Raw genomic sequence first — 20,451 nt, 5'->3', positions numbered from 1 at the left:
CCTCGGTCTCTGGATTACTCTGGGTCACTAGACCATTGATAATACCACTGCACCATCGCCTCTCGTTGAAGCCGAAGGAATAAGCAGGAATATACACCTTCTAGATGGTGGAGGTCACAGGTTTGAAATGTCCTATTGAAATCCCCATAATGTAGGTCAACATGGTGCTTCTGAAATAATGACACAACACAATCAAGTTCCAGATCATGGCTTTGCCATCAGGTAGCCGTTATTGTAGGGGGAGCGGTTATTCATTTTTGTCAACAAAAAAAAAAATCAAAGAGCACGGGGAGCACCAAATAGCAAAGCTAAGCCTTCCTGAACTGAGATCACGACTGCCCTATCCCAATCAACAAGTACCCAGTGGGATCAGCAAAGGCCTGGCTATTGGACATTGTCGTCTTTTTGACTGTAGGAAAATGCACAGCAAGGATAGCACTCCTTGAGAGCACAAGAGCAGCATTTTTTTTTAAATGCAACGTTTCACAGCAATACAGCAACTTATGCTTATTCTATAAATAAACAGCTGACTTAAATTACAAAGGAAGCAATCACAGTAAGGAAAGGGTTGCAGCACAAAGTTCTGGTCCCCACTGGTATTTCACTGTGATTGCCTGCAGCACAGTAATGACAAGTGCAAACTAGCCAGTACAGCAGTAATGCAAAACTGCTCTGTAACAGTGACACACAAACACTCAGCATGTTCATATAAAATCCCTTCGTCTGCTACTTTAGATGTTAAAGTTTCTATTAAATTGGCAAGCAACAGAAAACTAACAATTTAGCATGTTTGCTGATACACAAAGCTCAAATTCACCCAAGTGTTCTTTGAGTGCATCCCATTATAAAGGTCACCCAAGCTCCTAATTCTAATGTCATTCAGAGCACATACAACAGTCTGAGTATGCCATAAAAACTGCTTACCTGCAAGATAAACCCAATAAACGTTTTATTTGATATAAACATATTTGTTTGTTAGAATCAGCTAGCTGCTGCACATACTGAGCACTATGCTTAACCAAATTTTGACACATCCATGTCTGAAAGAGAGAGGGGAAATTCAAGTTAATTTATAGCTTGCATGGAACAATTTATAAAAACACCAGTCTTACCTTGATATTTAACATTCAATACCCATTACTATTATGTCAGCCTCATTTAAAGCCAGCAAACGCAAAGATGATTGACAGCTCAACAAATCAATAGGTAAGGAAACCAATGAAACTGTTGGTCAAGAACATGGATAAGCGATGTTATGAATGAATGAATCAATCTTCTACCCTTCGCCAGCACTGTTCCCACTGATTCAAAGTACAAAGCTTGACAAAGGAGAATCACATATTCTTCATAAATAATATTTTTATAAACAAGGGGAGAATTTCAATTTAGGAAAAGGTTCCCACATTTGGTGACCCAAAGGTGCTAAATTCCTTCTGATTTAAAATAACTTTAACATGTTTAAACTGTTCAGTGAAAAGGAATGCCATGATCATTTGATGTAGTAAACTTCACTTCTGCAGAGCTACAGCATTGTCCCACTGATCTTCCAATGAGCAGTCAGAAAGGGGGATGACATAGCCATGAACAAGTATCTAAAACAGTTAATGCAGAACTTCCATTTTTGACTGGGAATCAAGTTCTGCTCCATACATTTGGAACTGAAGAATCAAGAAACCAATTGCAATGGCAAATTTCTTCTCTTACCAATCTATCCAAATCTTCATTTTGTTTGTAAAAAAATAGGAGTTTTCTTATTAAAAGAGTCAAATTATGTGCATCACTGATAGAAAAAGTTCCTCCTGGTTGGGCTAAGGAGACACAATGATCAAATTCACTTCGTTGAATCATATGCTGTAAAAGGAAATAAGAAAATTAAAATTCAATTTTTCTAAAAAAAAAGGGATTATTTATGCATCAGATGAAACAGTATATTTGATCGATATCCAATACATTCCCCTCTTTCCAACATCCAAAGATCATACCACACCCAGATACAAATTCTTCACTAAAATTGGTGACATTATTTAAAACCATTAAAAAAGTTAACTCTCCAAACTTAAAGGCAAAATACTGCAGATACTGGAAATCTGAAACAAAATCAAAAAGTGCTGGAAAAACTCAATAAGTCTGACAGCATCTGTGGAGAGAAAGACAGGAGTTAACATTGAGTCTGTATGACTCTTCTTCAGAACTAAAAAGTAAAAATATGGTGAAATATATACCCCACCCCTACCAGGGCCATCTGGCCCTGCTCATACTGCTTTATATTCTTAAATGTCACCATTGGCACCTCATTTAGCCAGTGTCACCACCATCAGCACCTCTTTTGTTTATGACATCTTTTGCAATCTCTCCTTTGCCTCCACCTATTACTGGCCCTTTATCTATCCAGCTTCATCTGTTCCACCCCTCCCCCCTTAAACTGTATACATTTCACCATATTTTTATCTTTCTTTAGTTCTGAAGAGTCATACGGACTCAAAATGTTAACTCTGTCTTTCTCTGCAAAGATGCTGTCAGAGCTGAGTTTTTCCAGCACGTTTTGTTTTTGTTTCAACTCTCCAAACTTGTTCTTTTTTAAAAAAGCACTGCAAAACCTGACAGAGGGATGCCAAGTCCTACAATAAAAATGCTGCTTATTGCATCAAACTTCAATTTAAACAGAAAAAGATGAGTCAAATAAAAGAAACAAAAAGGCTGGAAATAATCAGCAGGTCTGGCAGCTACTTTGGAGAGGAGAGAAAATGTTTCAGGCCTATGATATCTCATCAGAACTCAATGAAAGGTTCTGGTGAAAGGTCACAGATCTAAAACATTGACTCTTTTTCTCTCTCCGCTGATGCTGTCAGGCCTGCTGAGTATTACCAGTATTTTTGGTTTTTATTTCAGATTTCAAGCATCCACAATATTTTGTTTTTGTGTCAGATGACTTTTAAACACTATTTACTATAACAGCATAATTTTTACTGTAAAAATGCTTCATTCCAAGAAAAATTCTAAATGAACTAAACACTTTTTTTCTTGTTCAACCTCACAAACCCAATGAAAATGTACTTAGCAGTACCACTATGAAAATTAATAAATGCTCTCGACGCATCCCCTTATTAGTTTCAAGTCTAATCAAAAACTCTGCAATTTTATTTTAATGAATTTCTCTTCCATACTTGCTGTTTTCTGTCCCTATATCCTCTTAGGAAGGACTGAATAATCACGGCGTTCCTCTGCCTTCGTCTTTCTTCCTGAAGAAAAGAAATAAAAGTTTAACAAGTCTGTCCTATAAACTTTGCTGCTTTACATTTCCTCACCGTTCAATTCTTTAACAACAGATTTAACTTCATTGAAATAAACAGGACCACAGCCTGCCATTAAAAGCATAGTGTAGCACCATCACAATCACCAGCAAACCTTTTGGATCAAATGAATGAAATTCCATTCACACAGGTATGTACATCTGCATCTTAGTTAAAGCTGTAAAACACATGATACTAAATATCTTCATTGTACTGCTTTCAGTTTTTTGCTGCGGTTGGGGGCAGGGGCTGTGCCTTGTGCATAGTATCTATTCGGAACTCCTAGTTTTACAGCTCAGCACTATTTTCTCCTTTCTTTTTCTTGTTTGCTACATCAAGGAGACAATTGTGGGAAAGGAAACAGAGCGATAATTCTAATAAAGAACGTGAGAAATTGGAGGAGTAAGCCATCCAATTCATCCAGCCCGCTCTGCCATTCAATAAGACTGAATTTCTACATTAGCTCCACTTTTCCACCCTATCCCCATATCCCTTGATGCACAAGAATCTGGAAGATTAAAACCAATGCATTGCCCTTGTCTGCAAACACCTCATTTAAAAGCTTAGGGTGTTGGACATCAGGTCTAGGAGATTTGTCATCTGTTAGTCCCATTAATTTTCAAATACTTTTTCTTTATTGATATGACTTACTTTAAGGCCCTCACTCTCAATAGAACTTTGATTCACAATAATTTACTTGTGTTTTCTACTGTGATATCAGGCACAAAATATATAACATTTCTGTCATTTACATAATCTTGTTATAATTTCTCCTGGCCATCTCCAAGATACTTTTACCTTCACTAATCTCCTCCTTTTACATCTTAACTGTTTTTCTACTTCTTGCGAGTTCAACCTAGGGTGATTTTTAAAACCCTTTCAATTCTCAGACAACATTGTAAAACTATTAATCTAATATTATCTTAACCTCTAGAAAGCCATGGAGCTATCACTTTCCCTGTGGAGTTTTTATTTCTCAACAGAATGTATTTGAGAAATGTGAATTTTCTTTTTTTTTTAAATGTTCACCATTGCTTATCTACCATGTCTTGCACTCTAATTTACAATATATATTAATGACTTAGATGAGGGAAGTGAATGTACTAATGCCAAGTTTGCAGGTGACATAAAAATAGGTGGGAAGGCAAGTGGTGAGGATGCCACAAGGAGTCTACAGAGGGATAGAGACAGGTTAAGTGAGTGGGCAAAAACTTGGCAGATGGAATATAATGTGGGAAAATGTGAGGTTATGCACTTTGGCAGGAAGAATCAAGGAGCTGAATATTATTGAAATGGAAAAAGACTACAGACAGCTGTAGCACAGTGGGATTTGGGAGTCCTTGTGAAAGAATCCCAAAAAGCTAATGTACAAGTTCAGCAGGTAATAAAAAAGGCAAATGGAATGTTAGCCTTTATTTCAAAGGGAGTGTTGTATAAAAATAGGGAAGTCTTGCTAAAACTATACAAGGCACTAGTTCGACCACTCCTAGAATACTGTGAACAGTTTTGATCCCCTTACCCGAGGAAACATATACTGGCATTGGAGGCAGGCCACGGAAGGTTCACTAGGTTGATCCCAGGGATGGGGGGATTTTATGAGGAGAGGTTGAGTAGGTTGGGCCTGTACATATTGGAATTTAGGAAAATGAGAGGCGACCTTATTGAAACAAATAAGATTCTTAGGGGGCTTGACAGGGTACATGCTGAGAGGCTGTTTCCCCTTGTGGGAGAGTCTAGGACTAGAGGGCATGATCTTGTATTAAGGGGTCACCCATTTAAGGCAGGAAGGAATGAGGAGGAATTTTTCCCTCAGAGGGTAGTGAATCTGTGGAACTCTTTACCACAGAGGGCTGTAGAGGCTGGACCATTAAGTATATTCAAGGCTGAGATAGGCAGATTTTTAATCAGTAAAGGAGTGAAGGGTTATGGGAGAAAAGCAGGAAAGTGGAGTTGAGGATTATCAGGTCAGCCATGATCTCATTGAATGGCGGAGAAAGCTCAATGGGCTGAATGGCCTGCTTCCACTCCTAGGTGCCTTATGGTCTAAATTCCCAAACAGAGAGAAGGGTAGCCAGAGCGGGGGGAAGAGCGTGAGTAAGCACGCTTGGGAGTGAGAGATAGTTAATGTCTGCTTTTCTCCCAGTCTCTGATTTCTCACTCATTCTCACTGCCACACCCCAACACAAACTCTCACCCACTCACACAGTGGGTCAATGAGAGTGAGTGAGCACCAGGACTGGAAGTGAGCGTGGCACACACAGACGAACACTCTCACATTCTAGTCATTTTTAATTACACTTTTTAAAAAATATATCAATTTATTGCTTTGACGTTGCCTTATGTTTGTTCAGCAAGTTGTTTCGTTTCTTATAATAACTTCATGAAAAAAATTTCAGTTGAATATCGTGCCAAGCTTCATCTTTCTGAAATTTCCTCATCGGCCTCTTGCGGAAGGGAAAATGGAAACGTGGCCCACCCCCCAAGCGAAACAGCCTGGACTGGTGGGAACCAGGTAGAGGAAATGAGTCTGGGGCCATAAGGAGACAGTTGACTACACGGGAGGGAGACGTAGACTCGGTGAGTAGCGAATTAGGTTCATGTGGGAATTTGGTGCACAGGGGAAAGAAGTGTGACGTACATTGGGATTATTCTAAGCTATTTAAAGTGAGTAATTCAACCAACTAACGTAAGTAACAATGACGGGACAGGTGGTATGTTGCAGCTGTGGAATGTGGGTACTTTTGGACGCCAAGACAATCCATAACACATCTGCAAAAATTATAAGCAGCTAGAGGAATTCCGGAAAGAATTATTGATCTGGAAGCAGAACTGCATACACTGCGCAATCTAAGGGAGGGGGAGAAATACCTAGACACTCTGTTCCAGAAGATGATCAAACTTCTTAGAAGATGGTTGTCTGTTTTGGTCAGCAGTGGGGAATGGGAGGATATGACAATGAGTGAGGCAGGTAATGGGACCAAGCAGGCTGACAGTTGAGGCGCCTCAAACTTTTCAATTATGAAACAGGTTTGAGATGCTCACAATCTGTGTGGACGAAAGTGAGGTCTGCAAGGTGGATGAGCAGGCTGTCCATGGCAACAAGCTGTTCAAGTTGGGGGGAGCAAACAGGAATGTAGTAGTAATAGAGGATTGCCTCTGTTCTCTGCAGCAAAGAGTGGGGGTCTATAAGGCTGTGTTGCCTGCCTGGTGTGAGGGTTTGGGACAACTGCTCAGGGCTGGAGAGGAACTTGCAATGGGAGGGGGAGGATCCAGTCGTCATGGTCCATGTAGGTACCAATGACATAGGCAGGACAAGGAAGGAAGTTCTGCACAGTCAGAATGAGAAGCTAGGTACCAAATTAAGAAGTAGAACCTCAAAGGTAATAATCTCCAGATTATTACCTGAGTCACGTGCAAACTGGCATAGGGCAAATAAGATTAGAGGGATGAATGCATGTCTCAAAGATTGGTTTGGAAGAAGTGGGTTCCAGTCTGTGGGGCACTGACACCAGTACTGGGGAAAGTGGGGGCTGTGCCACTGGAACAGTCTACAGCTGAACCGTGCTGGGGCATGTGTTCTTGTGAATCACGTAACTAGTTAAGTGGACAGGGATTTAAACTAAACAAGGGAGGTGAGGGTCAAGCTTGGGTAGATATGGAAAATCAAGGGGTAGATTCAAGGTAGGACACCATAATACTAAAATGGGAAATGTAGGTCATAGGATAGAAGGAAGGGACAGAGAGATAAAACCTAAGGATACACCAATAGTCGAGACTAGATGTTGCAAAGATAACAAAAGGACAAAACTAAAGGCTCTGTATCTGAATGCACACAGCGTTCATAAATTAAATGAATTGATAGCGCACATTGAAGTAAATAAATATGATCTGATAGCCATTACGGAGATGTGGCTGCAGAATGACAAGAATTGGGTCCTGAACATTGAAAGGTATATGATATTCAAGAAGAATAGGAAGCAAGGTAAAGGTGGAGTGGTAGCACTGTTGATCAAGGATGGCATTGGTGCAATAGCTGGAGATGACCTTGGTTCAGATAGGGATGGAGAATTTGTTTAGATGGCAGTGAGGAATAGTAGGGGAAAGGGGTCACTAGTGGGAGTGATCCACTGGCTGTCTAACAGTAACCACAATGTAGGAGAAAGTATGCAAGAAGAAATAATGGATGCTTGCGATGAAGGCACAGCAATAATCATGGGTGGTTTTAATCTACACATAACCTAGAAAAATCAAACTGGCCGAAGTAGCCTGGATGAGGAGTTCATAGAATGCTTTTGAGATAGTTTTTTAGAGCAGAATGTTCCAGGAGCAATCATATTAGACTTGGTACTGTGTAATGTGACAGGTAAATTAATGATGTCAGAGTGAAGGCACCCCTAGGTAGCAGCGACCACAATATGATTGAATTTTACATTGTTTGAAAAGGAGAAGAGTGGGGTCTAAGACTGAGCGGCAGGTCAGATGATTGGTCAGAATATAAACAAGGGCAGAGAATGACAAAGGTTAATCAGGAGAAAGAAATTAGAATACGAGAGGAAGCTAGCTAGAAATGTAAAAACAGACAGCAAGAGTTTCCACAGGTAGTTAAATAGGAAAAGAGTAAGTAAAGTGAGTGCTGGTCCTCGAGAGTAACAGTGGGGAATTAACAGTAGATAATAAGGAAGTGGTGGATGAAATGAACAAACATTTTGCTTCTGTCTTCACTATAGAGGATACAAAAAACATTCCAGTAATAGCTGTAAATCAGGGGTGGAAGGGAGAGAGGAACGGTGAATTTACAATCACTAGGAAAGCAGTACTGAGCAAACTGAGCTGCGGGCTGACAAGTCTCTGATGGACTTCATCTTAAAAGAGGTGGCCAATGAGGTAGAAGATGTGTTGGTGTTAATTTTCCAAAATTCACTCGATTCTAGAAAGGTTCCATCAGACTGGAAAGTAGCAAACATAACCTCTATTCAAGAAGGCAGAAAACAGGAGGCTATTGGCCAGTTAGCTTAACATCTGTCGTGGGGAAGGTGTTAGAATCGATGATTAAGGTTATAGCTGGGCCCTTCAAAAGGTCAAGGTAATCGGGAAGAGTCGGCATGGTTTTGTGAAAGGGAAATTGTATTTACCCATTTATTGAAGCTCTTTGAAAAAGTAACATGCGCTGTGGATAAGGGGAGCTTGTAGACGTGCTGTACTTGGATTTCCAGGAGGCATTTGATAAGGCGCCATATCAAAGGCTATTGTGGAAAATAAAAGCTTGGTGTCGGGTGTAACATGGATGAACATTGCATGGATAGAAGATTGGCTGCCTGGCAGAAAACAGAGTATGCATAAATGAGTCTTTGTCTAATTGGCAGGATATGATAAGTGGAGTCTCGCAGGGTTCTGTGCTGGGGCCTCAACTTTTTACAATTTATATCAATGAATTAGATAAGGGGAGTGAAGGCATGATAGCTAAATGTGTAGACGACACAAAGATAGGTAGGAAAGTATGTTGTGAAGAGGACATAATGAGGTTGCAGATAGATATAGATAGGTTGACCGAGTAGGCAAAAATCTGGCAGATGAAGCATAATGTGGCAAAATGTGAAGTTGTTCATTTTGGCAGGAAAAATAAAAACATCAGAGTATTACTTAAACAGAGAATGACCGCGGAATTCCAAGGTGCAGTGAGATCTAGGCTTTCTATGCATTTTTTTTCATTCACGGGATTTGGGCTTTGCTGGCTGGGTCAGCATGTACTGCCCATCCGAGTTGCCCTTGAGAAGGTGGTGGTGAGCTGCCTTCTCGAACCACTGCAGTCCATGTGGTGTAGGTACAACCACAGTGCTGTTAAGAAGGGAATTCCAGGATTTTGACCCAGCGACGGTGAAGGAATGGTGATAATTTCCAAGTCAGGATGGTGATTGACTTGAAGGGGAACTGCCAGGTGGCAATGTTCCCATCTATCTGCTGCCCTTGTCCTTCTAGGTGATGAAGGTCACGGGTTTGGAAGGTGCTATCGAAGGAGCCTAGGTGAGTTCCTACAGTGCACCTTGTAGACGGTACACACTGATCCTATTGTGCATCAGTGGTGGAGGGAGTCAATGCTTGTGGATATGGTGCCAATCAAGTGGGCTGCATTGCCCTGCACGGTGTCAAGCTTCTTGAGTGTTGTGGGAGCTGCACTCCAGGCAAGTGGAGAGTATTCCATCACACTCCTGACTTGTGCCTTGTAGATGGTGTACAGCCTTTGGGGAGTCAGGAGGTGAGTTACTCGTTGCACAATTCCTAGCCTCTGACCTGCTCTTGTAGCCACAGTATAATGGGGCAATGCTGTTGATGTGGTGCACATGAACTTCCAAAAGGCATTTGATACCATGCATTACAACACACTTCTGAACAAAGTTGTAGCTCACGAAATAAAAGGGACAGTCGCAGCATGGATACAGAATTGGTGAGTGACAGGAAACAAGAAGCAAGGAGCAGCGGTTAATGGATGTTCTTCAGGCTGGAGGAAGGCTTGCTGTGGAGTTTCCCAGTGGTCAGTGGTGAGACGCTTGCTTTTCCTGACATCTACTGATGACCTAGACCTTGGTGTACAGAGCACAACTTCAAAGTTTGCCCACGATTTGAAACTTGGAAGCATTGTGATCTGTGAGGAGGGTAGTGTAAAACTTCAAAAGGACATAGACAAGTTGGTGGAGTGGATAGACAGGTGGCAGATGAAGTTCAATGTGGAGAAATATGAAGTGATAAATTTTGGTAGGGAAAACATGGAGACAATATAAGTAAAGGATACAACACCGAAGGGAATTCAGGTGCTCAGGTCCCTCTGCTCGTATGTGCTTAAGTCACTGAAGGTGGCAGGACAAGTTGAGAGAATGGTTAACAAAGCTTACAGCATTCAAAAAGGGAATTGGACAGCTCAGAAGAAAGGTCACATGGGCTCAAAACGTTAACCCTGTTTCTCTCTCCATTAGTATACTAGTTTTAATTAATAAGGGCACAAAGTAAAAGAGCAAGGAAGTTATGTTGAATTTTTTTGGGCTCAGCTGGAGTATTGCATCCAGTTCTGGGTGCCACACTTCAGGAAGGATATAAAGGCACTGGAGAGAGTGCAGAAAGGATTCACGAAAATAGTTTCAGGGATGAGGGGCTTCAATTATAAAGACAGAAGTTAAGGCTGTGTTCCTCTGAGAAGAGGGCTGAGAGGCGATTTAATAGAGGTTTTCAAAATCGGGAGGGATCTGGACAGGGAGAAACTGTTTCCACTCATGAAAGGATAGAGAACAAGAGGGCACAGATTTAAAGTAATTGGCAAAAGTAGCATTAGCGACACAAGGCAAAGTTCGTTCATACAGCATGTGTAAACAGTCTGGAATGCACTGTCTGAGTGTGTGGTGGAGGCAGGTTCAATTGAAGCATTCAAAAGGGAATTGGACTGTTATCTGAAAAGGAAGAATGTACAGGGTTACAGGTGAATGGCACGAAGTGAATTGCTCATTCAGAGAGCCTGTGTGGACACTATGAGCTAAATGGCCTCCTTCTGCACTGTAACATTTCTGTGATTCTGCCCTTCCATTCGGTTCCTGTCTTCCAATTCATAAATGTTCATACGACACATAAGACACTCAGGTTAGGGATATGCATGCTAGAATTGGTAACATATTCCGATCACTGGTTTTAGAAACGATGCAAGAAAATAATTTAAACTTCTATTAATACATTTGCAAACTTCAGTCTTGGTCAGTTCAAGTTAGCTTTTCTGATACCAGTACAGATGACACAATGTACAGGTTCAACTACTTGAAGTTTGATTTGAACATACCATAATTGAAAAAGTAGCTAATCTTTTCGACAGCTGTATTCTACAATATCAAAAATACTTCAGAGGGCTACAACTCTCTTTATTGCTCTGTTAAAGCCACAGGTCACTTTAGTAAACCAAGGACAAACACTTTAACAGTGCCATAAAACTGCATTTTATGATACTCAAGGCTATAGTCATTAACCTGTTCATTTATTGGAAGCTGGTGTGTGGATTTTAAATCAGTAACTCTAACATTTTAATATGAATGCAAAACAAAAAGAAAACTTATCCATACACAGACAAACACATTAAAACCAAAAACAGATGGGAGGGAGAAAAGGTACCAATATTTATAAAAACCAGAGGTAAAATACGTTAAGTCCCAGTTCTGCTAATCGAATCAACTACTCAACGAACATTGATACTTACTATTTGAGTTTATACTGAAAGAAAGCTTTCTTTTGGTAGGTAGTGGAGAGTCATTGCCATCCCCAAAATCTATGAGTTATCACTTTCAGAAGGTGAAAGACTGGGGGGAAAAATTAAGATTAAGATAACTTTTGTTGGGCGATCTGGGTGTCACACTGAATCGCACATTGTCCTTTTAAAATAAGACAAGTGCTCGAACCAGTGTTCACTCCAAGTTCTTAAAAGGTGGGGGCCCACAGCAAAAAAAATGTTCATAATTTGGAGCAGTTTAAGAAAGGCATAACAGTGTTGGTGTGAGCAAATGGGGGGGTGGGTGGGGGGGGGGGGGGGGGGTGTATTGGTTCTCTACTGAGTGCTTCCTTTAGGTTCATGTTATATACATTATTGGGAAAGAGTCTTGCTATTCTGAAGCCTTCATCTGACCTGGGAAATCTCAGTAATGGCATGGTGTATCAGAAGTGGAAAGGTACACTTGGTTGCCTAGCAGTGACATGGTTTTACATTGATAAGCAGAAAGTTATAGCTTTTATTCATTAAGTGGCCAAGTCCTATAGTATCTATTCTATCTTCAGCTTCAGGTTATTTTGCATAATGCTCAACGTCTGCTATATTGTATGACCTGTTACTGCATTTAAACAAAGTTTAAACTGTAAATTTAGCAACTTCTTTGCACTTACAAAAATTATTTTGCAAAATCTGAGATCATGTACTAATTTTGAAACATTCAAATATGCATTTATTATTGGATAATGTTATTATAAAGGAGTAGGGTCTTTTATAAATCAAAAAGTAAGTGTACTATACAAGGTGTTAGCAAAGCACACAATTCTTTGTTTTAAATCAATGCGAATGAAATCTCCATTTTACCTCCCGTTTCCGTCTTTCTTCCTGGGTTCGATGCAACAGTGAAGCTTTCTCTTCCTTCAAAAAATTTAGAAAATATTAGTTTTGTTCATAACTGTGCCCACTATCCAATAACTCTGTAGTTTACAAACTTATGCACAGTAAAAGAAATTAATCACTAATTTGGAATTACGTACATAGATAACATACAAATTAGGTGCAGCAGTAGGCCGTTCCGCCCCTCAAGCCTGTTCCACCATTTGATAAGATCATGGCTGATCTGATTGTGGCCTCAACTCTACTTTCCTGCCTACCCCGTGCCCTTTGACTGCCTTGTCAATCAAAAATCTATTTAAATCAGCCTTAAAAGTATTCAATGACCCTAACTCCGAAGAAGAAAATTCCAGTGCTCTCCAGCGAAGAAAATTCCACAGACTAATGACCATCAGAAAAAAATTTCTCCTCATCTGTGTGTTAATTGGGAGAGCTCTTACTTTTAAACTGCACCTCCTAGTCCTAGTCTCTCCGACAAGGAAAAACATCCAACCAGCATCCACCCTTTTAAGGCTCAAGATCTTACATGTTTCAATAAGATCACCTCTCATTCTGCTCAACTTCAATGGTTATAGGTCCAACCTGTCCACATTTTTCCTCATGAGATAACCCCTTCATCCCAGGAATCAGTCACGTGAGCCTTCTCTGTACTACTTCTAATGCAATTATATATCTATAATGAGACCAAAAGTGTACACAATACATCAATACCCTCTACAACTGTACCAAAGCTTCCCTACCTGAATATTCCACCCCCCTTGCAATAAACGTCAACATTCCATTTGCCTTTCTAATCACTTGCTGCACCTGCATTCTAACTTTTTTTTTGAGAGTCATGTACCAGAATATCCAGCTCCCTCTATACCGCAGAGTTCTGTGATCTCTCTCTAGTTAAATAATATGTTGCTTCTCTATTCTTCCTGCGGAAGTGGACAAGTCTACATTTTCCCACATTATGCTCCATCTGCCAAATTTTTGCCCAGTGATTGAACCTATCTATATCCCTTTGCAGACTCATGATGTCCATTTTACAACTTATTCTCCTACCTATCTTTGTGACATCAGCAAATTTAGCTACCATAACTTGAAGAGGCCAAATATATTATATCGGTTGATCCCTGTGAGACACCATTGGTTAACAGTGACCCATAAATGGCCCATTTATCCCTGCTTTCTGTTAGCTAACCAATCCTCTATCCATGCTAATATCTTACCCACTATACAATGAGCTCTTTTTTTATGTAGTAATCTTTGATGTGACACCTTTATCAAATGCCTTTTGGAAATCCAAATACACCACATCTACAGTTTCTCCTTTATCAACATTTCTTTGAGAAAGTAACAAGCACTTGAATAAATTAGTCAAACATGATTTCCCACAAAACCATGTTGACTCTGTCTGATCGCATTAAGATTATCTAAGTGCCCCACTATGACCTCATGAATAATAGATTCTAGCATTTGTCCTATGACAGATGTCAGGCCTGTCATTCCCTGCTTTCCGTCTCCCTTTCTTGAATAGAGGAGCTACATTAACTATTTTCCTATCTGATGGGGCCTTTCCAGGATAAAGGGAATTTTGGAAGATTATAACAAATGCATCTACTATCTCCACAGCCACTTCTCTTAAGACCCTAGGATGAAATCCTTCAGGTCCCGGGCACTCAGCCTCTTGAGAACACCAATGCTCACTTGATTAGCTCTTTTCCTTTTAAATGCTTTTAAAATCAGATAGAAAAGGTTTCTATGTTTCCAAGCTAGCTATCCCCCCACACTTTGATTTCTCCCTCTTCTATTAGTCATTCCTGGCTGAATTTAAATTTTGTCCAATCTTCTGACCGATGACTAATCTCTGCAGAATTGCACGCTTTTTCTTTCAATTTGATACCATCTTTAACTTCCTTAGTGCATCCTTCTCCTAGAGTCTCTCTTTCTTACTGGAAACAATCTTTGCTGTGTTATGAAATATCTTCTTAAATGTCTGCCACTGCACAACTACTGACTTACCCCTTAGCCAAATTTACTTTAGCCAGCTCTGTCTTCATACCTCATCTTAAAAATGTAAGACAACATAATACAAGTTCCTATGGCTGTAGACATGACGCCAGGATGGTATGTTACCTCCCTGGTGTCAGTGTCAGGGTCAAGGATCTCACAGAGCGGCTGCAGGACATTCTTCTGGGGGAGGGTGATCAGCCATAGGTCGTGGTCCACGTTGGTACCAATGACTTAGGTAGGAAGGTGGATATAGTCCCGCAATCAGAATTTAGGGAGCTAGGTAGAAAATTAGCAAGCAGGATCTCAAATGTAGTATTCTCCGGATACTCCCAGTGCCACGTGTCAGTGAGTACAGAAATTGGAGGATAAGGCAGGTGAATGCATTGCTGGAAAGATGGTGCATGAGGGGGGCTTTAGTTTCCCGGGACATTGGGACTGGCTCTGGTGGAGATCGCACGTGTACAAGCCAGGTGGATTGCACCCAAACAGAGCTGGGACTAAGTTCCTTGTGGGGCATTTTGCTTGCGCTGTTGGGAGGGCTTTAAACTAACAAGCAGAGGTGTGGGAACCAAGAGAAAACATTAGAGAGAGGAATGCCAGGGGGCACAAAATACTAGGAGGGACAGATAGCACTAGTATAGGGAATACTAAGTTAATATTCGGGCAAGCGAGTAAATAACAAAATCTAAATCAGGGTTACTATGCATGCATGTGAATGCACAGAGTATATAGTAAATAAGATTAGGGAATTACAGGCTCAGATTGCCATGTGGAAACAGGTGTTGTGGCGATAAGAGAGACCTGGCTCAAGGAAGGGCAGAACTAGGTGTTAAATATTCCTGCATACAAGGTGTTCAGAAAAGATAGGAAAGGAGGAGGGGTGGCGGTATTGGTTAAAGAGAGCATTGCAGTGCTGGAGAAAGAGGATGCCCCAGAGGTTTCAAGGACAGAATCAATTTGGCTAGAGTTAAGGAACAAAAGGGTGCAATTACACCCTATAGTGTAGTCTATAGACCTCCAAATAGTGAGAAGGACATAGAAGAGCAAATCTGCAGGGAAATTACAGAGAGATTCAAGCAATATAGAGCAGTTATAATGGAGGACTTTAATTACCCGAATGTTGACTGGGAGGGTGGTAGTGTAAAGGGCAGAGGGGGGGGCAAAAGTTCTGAGATTTTGTTCAAGAGAATTTTCTACAGCAGTATGTGTCTAATCCAACAAGAAAAGACACACTGTTGGACCTGGTGCTTGAAAATGAGGTATGCCAAGCAGATCAAGTGTCAGTGGGGTAACATGTAGGAGACAGTGATCATTGCTTTGTACATGTTAGGATGATGATAGAAAAGGAGGATAGGCAACCCAGAGTAAGAATAAACTGAACAAGAGCCGGCTTCAATGGGGCAAGAACGGAGTTGTGCCAGACAGACTGGAACAAAAGATTGGCAGGAAAAGATGTAGCTGAACAATGGGCTACCTTCAAAAAAAGAATTGGTTTTGGCATAGTCAAGGTATATTCCATTGAAAGGGAAAGATAGGGCAAACAAATTCAGAGCTCCCTGGATGAAAGAGGAGGTTGAAATTAAGATAAAGAAGAAAAAGTGTGCTTATAACAAGTAGAAAATACAACTGAGAACCAAGAGGAATACAGAAGCTTCAGAAGGAAGGTGAAGAAACAGAGAAGCAAAGAGGGATAATAAGAAAAGACTGGCAGCCAACATAAAGGGGAATCCCAAAGTTTCCTATAGACATATAAATAATAAAAGGGTGGTAAGCGGAGGAGTAGGGCCGATTAGTGACCTAAAAAAGAATTTACACATGGAAGAAGGGGCCATGGCTAAGGCATTAAATGATCTGTCTTTATGAAGGGGGTAGATGCTAACCATGCCGTGGTGACATACGAGGAAACTCTGTCACTAGAAGGGTTCAAAATTGACAAGGAGGAAGTGTTGAATAGACTGCCAGTATTTAAAAGTTGACAAGGCACAGGGACCGGATGAGATGTATCCAAGGATATTGAAGGAAGTGAGGGTAGAAATTGCAGGGGCACTGGCCATAATCTTTTAGTCTTCCCTAGACTCGGGGGTGGTGCCAGTGAACTGGAGAATTGCAAACATTACGCCCTTGTTCACTACCACTGTCCCAGTCTACATTCGGGTAATTAAAGTCCCCCATTACAACTACTCTAACGCTTGCATCTCTCTGGAAGGATAAGCTCAGCAAATAGAATCAGAGTCACTTCAGTGGTGGGTAAGATTCTAGAAACAATTATTCAGGATAGAATTAGTCACATGGAAAAATATGGGTTGATTAGAAATCCATGCTGACTCTTCCTTAAAGGGAAATCGTGTTTAACTAACTTGAGAAAAGGTCGCTGAGGGTAATGCTGTTGATGCAGTGTACATGGACTTTCAAAAGGCACTTGACACAGTGCCACACAACAGACTTGTGAGAAAAGTTATTGCTCATGGAATAAAAGGGACAGTAGCAACGTAGATACAAAATTGGCTGAAAAAGAGGAAGCAGAGAGTAATGGTCAATGGATATTTTTCAGGCTGGAGGAAGGTTTGTAGTGGAGTTCCCAGGGGTCGGTATTGGGACCCTTGCTTTTCCTGATATATATTAATGATCTAGATCTTCATGTGCAGGGGACAATTTCAAAGTTTGCAGATGATACGAAGCTTGGGAGTGTTGTGAACTGTGAGGCGGACAGTGTGGAACTTCAAGAGGACATAAACAAGTTGGTGGAATGGGCAGATAGGGGGAAGATGAAGTTCAATGCAGAGAAGTGTGACGTGATGCATTTTGGGAGGAAGAACATGAACAGACAATTATAAAATAAGGGGTGAAATTTTGAAGAGGGTGCAGGAGCAGAAAGACTTGGTTGTATATGTGCATAGATGATTGAAGGTGGCAGGACAGGAAGAGAGAGCAGTTAATAAAGCATAGTACTCTGGGCTTTGTTAATAGGGGCATGGAGTCCAAGAGCAGGAAGGTTATGCTGTATTTACATAAGACACTCATTAGGCTTCAGCTGGAATATTGTGCACAGTTGTGGGCGGCACATTATAGGAAGGATGTGAACACATTGGAGAGAGTGCAGGAGAGCTTTACTAGTATGGTTCCAGGGATGAGAAACTTAAGCTATGAGGATAGATTGGAGGTTGGGACTGTTCTCCTTGGAGAGAAGGTAGCTAAGAGGGGGCTGGACAAAGTAGATAGGGAGAAGCTGCTCCTGTTTGTAAAAGGATCAAGAACGAGAGGGCACAGATTTAAAGTGATTTGCAAAGGAAGCAAATGTGACATGAGAAAAAACTTTTTCAGACAATGAATGGTTTGGGCCTGGAATTCACTGCCTGGAAGTGTGGTGGAGGCAATCAAGGCATTCAAGAGGGCATTAGATGGTTATTTGAACAGAAACAATGCGCAAGCGTACAGGGGAAAAGGCAGGGCAATGGCAGTAGGTCATAATGCTCATTTGGAGAGCTGGTGCAGGCACGATGGGCCAAATGGCCTCTTTCTGCGCCGTTAAAATTCTGTGAAATTGCTCTTGCACAAGATCAGATTGGCACTGCTCAGTATTTTCTGCTTCTATTATTCAAGAAATAAAACAAAGCCACCTAAAAAAGGAGAAAACCCAAATTCCACAGCAAACCATCAGTTCTGAGGGACTTAGATTCCTTCCTCACTAATGAAAAATCAACTGAGCGCCATGCAAGGAAATGCAAATGCCATAGCAAATGTCAGGGCATTTATGATTCAAGATGGTGACAGATTACAACAGTAACCAAGCGGCAGAATACCAATTGAAATTGAATAACTAAAAGGTAACTTAACACCAATCAACTAATATGGGCACAAAGCAACACACTTGGACAAATCAAATTTAATTTTTAACATTTTTGGCTAGGATCAAGAGGGAAATATATCTCCACATATTTTATACAGTTTACAATAAGCACAGACTCTTCTACATATACTGCAAAGATAGAAAAACAGGTAGCAGCAGAGAACCACCTCAAGATAGGACTTAATAATGAATGGAGATATTTATTCTTACTCGATTTGAATTTGTGAATCAATTGTTCAAAGTTTCAAAACAGATATTACAACTATTTTAAATAGGGGTAGGTGAGGCAATCTTCCTAGGGCATAAAACAGACCAAAGTGCCATTAAAAAGATGCAATACAGGTCTTATAATAAGGTAAATGCAAGAAATATCACCATCCATATACAAACATAATGATATGTAGGCCACCTGGGCCATTTGAGTTCATCTAACCAGACTAAATCTGACTGTATAGTTCCCAAATCACATTATCTTGAACAAAACCAAAGTTTACTGAAGAAAGCTGAGCAACTTCCTCTCAAAAAAAAAAAAAATGAACTCTGGAAGATGCAAATGGGAGTCATCATCTCTTCCACATCAAGAGACAAAATTCCAGATTCAGCCATTCCTCCCAGCTGGTAGATACTAAGTATTTAATGTGTATAGCGTTAGAAATGTTTTGTATTGTTCTTATGGATCTAAAAAGGCCTCCAACTTTACTTAAGATGCAATCCACAGCCTCCCCCCCACCCAACCCCACCATCAACAATGATGAAAAAACATTAATAGCATCTAACACTAATTTATAGAAGGTGCCAGCCTTGCTAGTGCATGAAGTTAGTAGCAGAGCTCACCCAGACAGCAACTGAAGCACTGCAAGTTAACTTCAATATAGATAAGAATGAGATGGTGCATTTTGGTAGGACGGATAAGGAAGTCAGTTATTCCCTGGAAAACAAGCATCTAAATGGGGTAACGGCATGAGAGGATCTCTGGGTCAATTTTAAAAACGTTCATAACTGGCTCTGTGTCTGAATGCACATAGCATTCGAAACAAAACAGATGAACTGATATTGCACTAAGTATGATCGAATAGCTATTACAGAAACTTGGCTGCAGGATGCCATAGATTGGGACCTGAATATCGAAGAGTATGTGACTATCAGGAATGACAGGAAGTTAGGAAAAAGTGGAGGGGTGGCTCTGTTAACTAAAGATGACATTAGCACAATAAAGAGGAATGAGCTAAGCTCAAGAAAGTAGGATATAGAAGCAATTTGGGTAAAGGTGAGGAATGATAAAGGCAAGAAATTGCTTGTGGGAGTGGTGCACAGGCCTCCTAACAATATTCACATGGTAGGACGGGGTATCAAAGAAGAGATAGTGGAAGCTTGTCAGAAAGGTACAGTGATCTTATTGGGGGACTTTAATCTACATATAGACTAGAGCAACCAAATGGGCAATGGTAGCCTAGATGAGGAATTCATAGAATGTTTTCAGGATGGTTTCTTAGATCAGAACATTATGGACCCAACTAAGGAGCAGGCTATACGAGACATGGTATTGGGCAATGAGATAGGAATGCAACCATAGGTAGCAGTGACCATATTATGGTTGACTTTTACATTCAGATGAGGGAGGGAAGAGTGGGTCTAAGGCTAGCATTTTAAACTTAAATAAGGCTAATTACAAGAGCATGAAAACAGAGCTAGCTAAAGTGAACTGGCAATTTAGGTTAGGGGGGACAAGTCAATACAGATGCAGTGGCAGACATTCAAGGGGATATTTCAGAATACATACATTTCAAAAAGAAAGAAAAATTCTAAGAGGAGGATCCACTATCCATTGTGGAATAAATAAATTAAAGATGGTATCAAACTTAAAGAAAAGGCATATAATTGCAGGATGCCAGGTCAGAAGATTGGACAGAATATAAAAACAGCAATGAATGACAAAAAGATTCATAAGGAGGGAAAAATTAGAATACAAGAGAAAGCTAGCTCAAAATAAAGACAGACAGCAAGAGTTCCTTTCAATATTTAAAGAAGAGTTAAAGTGAGCATTGATCCTATAAAGAGAGAAAGTCTAGGGAGTTAATGGAGAATGAGGAGATAGCAGATGAACTGAATAGGTATTTTGCATCAGTTTTCACTATAGAGGATTCAAGTAACATCCCAGAAATAGCTGTAAATCAGGAAATGGAAGGTAGGTA

At 40.5% G+C, this 20,451-nt stretch overlaps 1 protein-coding gene across 5 annotated transcripts in view; it reads right to left on the bottom strand.

Annotated features, from left to right (window-relative positions):
* The window catches only part of ube3c (ubiquitin protein ligase E3C), a 169,531-nt gene that overhangs the window by 143,684 nt on the left and 5,396 nt on the right, over positions 1-20,451 (bottom strand). For all 5 annotated transcript variants that reach the window (XM_041184414.1, XM_041184418.1, XM_041184415.1 and 2 more), the window contains exons 3-6: positions 12,385-12,438; positions 3,165-3,239; positions 1,705-1,851; positions 925-1,040 (exon numbers count right to left, since the gene is read on the bottom strand). In XM_041184414.1, coding sequence (XP_041040348.1) covers positions 925-1,040; positions 1,705-1,851; positions 3,165-3,239; positions 12,385-12,438 — 392 coding nt within the window. The remainder of the gene's footprint in view (positions 1-924; positions 1,041-1,704; positions 1,852-3,164; positions 3,240-12,384; positions 12,439-20,451) is intronic.

Source organism: Carcharodon carcharias, chromosome 3 (genome assembly GCF_017639515.1).
Source record: "Carcharodon carcharias isolate sCarCar2 chromosome 3, sCarCar2.pri, whole genome shotgun sequence".
Taxonomy (NCBI): Eukaryota; Metazoa; Chordata; class Chondrichthyes; order Lamniformes; family Lamnidae; genus Carcharodon; species Carcharodon carcharias.
The sequence above is the reverse complement of the archived record's forward strand: the minus strand, read 5'-3'. Positions and strand labels throughout refer to the sequence as shown.